Source organism: Phaethon lepturus, unplaced genomic scaffold (assembly GCF_000687285.1).
Source record: "Phaethon lepturus isolate BGI_N335 unplaced genomic scaffold, ASM68728v1 scaffold31801, whole genome shotgun sequence".
Classification (NCBI taxonomy): Eukaryota; Metazoa; Chordata; class Aves; order Phaethontiformes; family Phaethontidae; genus Phaethon; species Phaethon lepturus.
In genome coordinates, this window is record NW_010517544.1 from 2,032 (window position 1) to 8,275 (window position 6,244).

A 6,244-nucleotide genomic window follows, 5' to 3' on the forward strand; every position below is an offset into this window, starting at 1 on the left:
GGGGCCGGCACGCGCCGCGGCCCCCAGCCGGCAGCGGCTGGTCGGCGGGAAGGGCTGCGAAACCAGAAGGGAAAAAGGAAGCTTTCCAAGCTGCAAACCTCGGGCTCGTGGCCTTGCAGACCTGCTCCTGGTGGAGACTCTGCTGCTCAAGCAAACCCATGGTCTTCACAAGATGGGGAAGACCTTGCCACGGGAAATTACCAGTTCATGACAGCTTCTGGTCCCTGCTTGCCTCCCAGATGGGAGCAAGACAACAAGCCACCCCCACTGGAATAGACAGGATTTCAAACACTGAAAAGCAGAAGGGTCTGGGGGAAGCGTCCCCATCCCTCCAGCATGGAGAAAGAACAGCTCTGCTGGGAGGACAGGCCGGGAGAGCTGGGGGGGCTCAGCCTGGAGCCGAGAAGGCTCCAGGGAGACCTTCCTGGGGGCTTAGAAGAAAGATGAAGACAGGCTTTTAATAGGGCCTGTTGCAACAGGACAAGGGGTAACGCTTTTAAAGTAAAAGAGAGTAGATTTTGACTAGATCTAAGGAAGCAATTTTTCCCAAGGAGGGTGGTGAAACAGTGGCACAGTTTGCCCAGAGAGGTGGTCGATGCCCCGTCCCTGGAAACATCCCAGGTCAGGTTGGACGAGGCTCTGAGCAACCTGCTCGAGTTGAAGATGTCCCTGCTCATGGCAGGGGGTTGGACTAGATGGCCTTGAAAGGTCCCTTCCAGCCCAAACTGTTCTATGATTCCTGTTAGCTGCTTTTGGTGACAGGCATCCGTGCCAACCCCTGTGATGGTTGCGAGTCCCAGGGGGGAGGCTATGGGATGCTCCTCAGCACAGGGCTGTGCTTGGTGGCTATAAATGCCACCAGCAGGGGTTTTCCAGCACTGGGTGGCCATGCAGAGGTAGTTGGCTGGTCCCCAGGGATCACCGCGGGGGACTACCCCGGCACTCACCGTCGGCAGCGTGCTGGGCGCTGCCGGACGCTGGGGCCCCGTGCAGCTGGTGACGGAAGGCAGCTCTGTCGTCTGCGTGGATCAGCTCGTACACGCTCTGGTAGATGAGATCCGACTGGAATGACACAAGGGGAGAAGAGTGTTGACTCCTGCCCAGCCTGGCAGGGGTGTCTGGAGGAGGACACGGCCGGACGCTTTCCTTCGTGGGTACTAGAAGCGCAGCAATTGAGTGTGAACAACAGGAAAAACGGCCAGCTTCGTGCGCCGCGTGAAGAGCACGGGCCAGGAACCGGCCGCTTTTTGCAAGGGCGGCTGAGGAAGGAGAAAACAGGGAGCGGAGAGTGGGCAACGGTAGCGTCCACGTAATCCTGGCTGCTCAGGACTGCCGACAGCACCCACCTCCCCCGTGTCCCCTGGCGAGAGCTAAGCAGAGCTCCCCACCCTATTCCCCACACCGGCAGGGCTGAGCTTCTCCCGGTGTCACCCAGCCCTTCCCAAGGGTGTTTCACGCTCTGGCTCCCGATCCCGAACCGCAATTCATGGGAAATGCTCAGACTCCAGCTCCCTTCCCTGCCACGGGGGAGCTTCACTCCCCATCTCTGGGGGGAACGCTGTGGCAGCGGCATCTGCCTGGCACGTCTTAACTTCCAGTATCTCCTCGGGACCAAATTCAGACGAAGCGCCAGAGAGGTTGTGGGGTGTCAGAGGGGAATTTGTTTGTGGGGTGGACATTGCCGGTCTGCATCGCACACACAAAAAAAAGTCTCTCTCACGTTGCCATCCCTGGTCCTCTGCAAATCAGCAGTTTTGTTTCTTCCGCAGGATCAATGTGAAAAATAAATTTCAGGTTGATCAGAACATTTTGACCAAACCAAACTAATCTTTCCCTGCCCCCACCGCCCCCCGACTTATGCAGGGGGATTTGCTGTTTTTGCAAGCTTTTTTTTACTCCAGACCTGTGGGAATCTGTATCCCAGTGCAAACCATCTTCCTTCAGTGGGCCACCAGCAAAGACAGAGGTGCTGATGCTGGGCTGTAAGGTTGGCCACACGGCAGAAACACCAGCAAGTCTTCAGACCACCTGTCTCCCAGCACAGCCCCCTTCTAGGGCCATGTCTTGGACCAGCCTTCCCAATCCTGGACCTGCATGCTGTGGTGGTCAGCATGACCGTGCCAAGCCCATGGGCAGCTCAGGCCACCGACTGCCATGTCCCTGCCCTCAGAAACACGCCAGAGCAGAGCCTCCCGCTTAGCCAGACATACAGGTACTTGGAGAAGACCTCTCCCTACCCCTGACAGCTGTTTTGTCTTGGGGCACCAGCCCATGAGGGTCCTGCAGTGAGCTGGGAAAGGGTGCGAAGAGAGGACAAAGAAGAAAACGCACCAGTCTCTGCAGGCACACCAGGAACCCAGGCAACGAAATGTGTTTGGCAGCCTCACAGCCCTCCTGTTGACTTGGTCCTTTGGCCAAAGGAGCGGGACATCAGGGGAATTGGAGGTAACAGGGTGGATGTGGGGACAGACCTGCTTTTCCTTGGCATCCCGTGTAGCCCACGGTACTTCAGGGCACTGACACTGCTCACCAGCGAGATACCCTCAGCCCTCTCCAAGCGACAGCCTATGTGCCCAGCAGCACGGTATAAGAAAAATCTCATACCCCTCTTGCACACAAGGAGAAGAGGATACAGAGCCTGCCATTAGCAGGAACAGATGCAAGCTGAGCAAAGGCACAAGCATGCTTGTTGGCTTTCACAGCCCCCAAAGAACACGACTCATCTGGAAATGTACATCAAACACGACCCAAGGGAGCTGGGAGGGGAGAAGAAAAGAAAAGCCCTGGCATGGCTATCAGCACCTCCTTCCCAGGCCTGGACTGTACCATCTGCTTACAGTCAGGAAAAAAAGCGGCACCCACCTGATGAAAGCCCAGGTAGTCCTGCACAGTAGGGGAGATGTAGAAGATGTAGCCATCTCCAGTCACAGCAATGACAAATCCATTGAGTGCCTGAAAGCATAAGTTAAGCCCAGAGTTACTCTCCCTAGGTTCAATCCCACTGCTGAAAAATTACCTTCTCCAGGTGCTTCTTCAGCATTCAGGGATGGCAAGGTACCTTCTTCGTTAACAAAGAACCCATAAAAGAGGAAAGCATCCTGTGACCACATGAGGCTTTTAACCCTGGTTAGCTGGGGAGGGGTTCCTCACCATTGGCATGAGCAGTGATCAAAGGTGGACTGACAATTTTTTCCTAGACCCATAAAGTCCTCTCACCCCAGGGCATCTCCCGCATCAGGAGGAACCAGCAAAAGGAAGAGTTTCTGAAGAACCTGGAGTTAGTTACCTCCTCTCCAGCCACACCAGCTGAGTATAGCTACGCTCTTCTGGGGCTCTTCTGCTGGCAGACCTGATTTCCTCTAACCAACCTACCTACAACTTCAACAACAAGCAGCAACAGGCGATGAAGAGGGAAGAAGCACCTCGAGCCATGAAGGAGCCTGGTGACTCCAGGAGGAGCCTAGCTTCAGTTCAAGCATAATGGAGCCTCCAGAGATGGTAACTGAACTGCAGTCACTGACCTGACATATTTACGCACTCCTTCACTTTAAGGATGATCGCCAAAGACACTTTGGGCCCTGCTCTTCACCCTGAGTTTTACAGTTAGGGGCTTATACAAGCTTGTTTCAGCATTCCTCTATGTCTTCCCCCCAGAATTTCTCCAATCACCCCCCAAAAACCTGCCTTTCAATCAGTAGTACCTGAAGACTACGGGGACATTGCTGCCCCTTGGACTCGCTCCTGCTCTCAGCTCCAAAGGTGCATGAACTCGTCACAAAGTACATGAAGTAAGACCAGATTCAGCCACTATCATTCAAAGGTGGGAATGCAGCTAAAACCAACACCCACTTTGAGAAAGCAAGAGAGGTGGAAAAATCTGGAAACTCAGATCCGAGACTTGTGAAGGCCCTGACATCGCGTCTGTGATGCCTGACGTGGCACCCCTTGGTCCTTATAAGCATGCAGACTGTTTGAGATGTCCCTGAGGAGGCGACAGCATCCTGTTCTATTCTGTCTCCCATTACCCAGGACCATGACCTCTTCTCATCTGATTTTGTTCTTGTTCCTGACAAACATCTCAGGAGGCCCCACTGCTCTTGAGATGTTTGTCAGGGACAAACCCCACTCCCCCTCAAATACATCCTGGCATTGAACTGCCACCATGAGACACCATACTGGGAAAATTACTCCCCTCTTGCCTATGTTCCAGACGACAGAAGACAAGGCTTTAAACACAAAACCCCCAAATCTCTATTAAAAATATCTTTGTGCTCATACCATCTGCCAACTTCACTTCTCGCCTTGCACTCTGCAGTTACATACACATGGCCTGGAGCTAAATCCATACCCAACTGGTATGCTTGAAAAAGACCAAGCCCATGACCAATTAGAGGAATTATTAAAAAAATACAAGAAGGGTCCGGATGCCCAGGCTGCTCCTTCGGCTCCGCTCACCCTCTCTCCCCATGCAAAGAGGAGGCAGGAGCAATCTGCTGACACAGCTCATGCATTTGCCCATTTACAGCGACTCTGAGGCTCACGTGGGCTGGCTTTTTTTAGTAACTTGGATTATTTGAAAGGCTGCTGGATTGAGCATGTTGATACCGTACAGATCCAGCTTGCAGTGGGACCGGTCCCTTTCCTTTGTGTGCTGCAGCCCCCCGAGGGGCCCTGAGTCAGAGTTTTCTGTAAATTACACTATCTGATTGAAATCCTCTTTGGGGAAGAAAAGAAAAACAGAAAAAAAAAACCCCACACCATCAGGCAGCTCAGCTGGAGGATTTCTATCACATTAACACCTCACAAGCTCACCAGATGCCTTCTATCAACCCCAGGCTGCTAATGCTCTGGTGGCTCAACAAATTGCCATCATATGGTCCAGCTTAAACCCCCAGAGAGCACTTGGGCGCAGCTCCATCATGGGACAGGGGCAACCATGGGCTCCCTTCTGGCTATTGTGTTATTCCAGCTGTTCCTCCGTGACTAGCACACTTGCAGAGAGCTGAGACCTCTCCCAGGAGTGAAGCCCACGTGGGAGCCTTCATGTGGTCGAAGCTTCATCACCAAAAGTCATGCTGGGCTCCCAGGAATCACCACCTCAGCAAGATCTCCCATGGGGGCTCCAGCTGGGGCTCTGCTCACACCCGCCTGCCCGTCCGTAACGCTGGGCATTCACGTCAGGCTGTGCAGGAGCAGGGTTGGAGGCACCAAAATCAGACTTTAAGGAGAGCCAAGCATCCGTCTGCTGGTGTTTGGAGAGGTGAAAGAAGGGAGGAGAGCACTGAAGGCCCAGAAAGCAGACACACGTGATGTCAGAAACACAGCCATGGAAAGATTAAAGGTCTTGCACAGACTCGCCCTGACAGCCCCAAGGAGCAGCACATTTTAAGTTGACATGCTCAGATGTTTCTTCAGCAACCAGCCTTTGCACGTCACCTTTCTACCTCATTTGCTTCCAGGTTACATTTATAAATTGCAGCCCAGACAAACAGCATTCTGGCCAGCTGATTCACCAGCTCCTCGCTCTCTGAAGTTCACTAAGAGCTATTTCATTAGACACACACCGGCCTCTGTAGAAAGCAAAGCTCCCACGGCCCACTGATTTTGTCCACCACCGTCTTCCAAGATCCATCTTCCCTTCTTTCCTCCCGCAAGCTACAAACTGGGGCTGGGCTTTTTCCACCCCAGGCAGGCTGTGAACTCATCCTGGGGAGCTCACGCAGTGCCCGAGATAGGGCAAACGGCTCCTGTGGATGTTTTATCCTGCAGCTACCACCATTCTCCTCTTGGCATCTACCAGAGCACAAGGAGCCCACCACCTCGGCGACTAATCAGGGATCAACCCCTACGCCGCGGTACGATACCCCCGCACCTCTTGGTTGGGGTGGGCGAGCTCACGCGCGTTGGGTCCATGGGCTGTAGCGGGTCCCGAGGCAAAATGCCAGCGCTGGGCGCAGTGACAGCTAACGCCTGCAGCCCCCGGCGCAGACAGCGCCCGACGCCTCTGCGAGAAGGGCACAGCCCACCGCCCCCAGCCCCGCTCTGCTCACGGGTGGTTTACGGTACAGCCCCGCTGCGGCGTAACCGATGGGGCAGCAAACCGCAGTGGGGTGTGGGAGGGAACGGTGGGGAGGGGGCCCCGGCACAGCCAGGCAGCGTCACTGGTCCCTGCCCCGAGGTGGTCAGCGCCTGCAGCGATCACAGCGAAGCAGCTCCTGGCAAGGCAGGGTCCCCTCTTGGTCCG

The 6,244-nt window shown here is 54.7% G+C and overlaps 1 protein-coding gene across 1 annotated transcript in view; it reads right to left on the bottom strand.

Moving 5' to 3' along the window:
- LOC104628012 (aryl hydrocarbon receptor-like) overlaps positions 1 to 6,244 on the bottom strand; it is a gene marked incomplete at both ends in the record, with an annotated part of 22,628 nt that overhangs the window by 2,026 nt on the left and 14,358 nt on the right. The window contains 3 exon segments of the mRNA XM_010296438.1: positions 1 to 54; positions 948 to 1,062; positions 2,863 to 2,952. The exon segment at positions 1 to 54 is cut by the window's left edge and continues 14 nt beyond it. Coding sequence (XP_010294740.1) covers positions 1 to 54; positions 948 to 1,062; positions 2,863 to 2,952 — 259 coding nt within the window.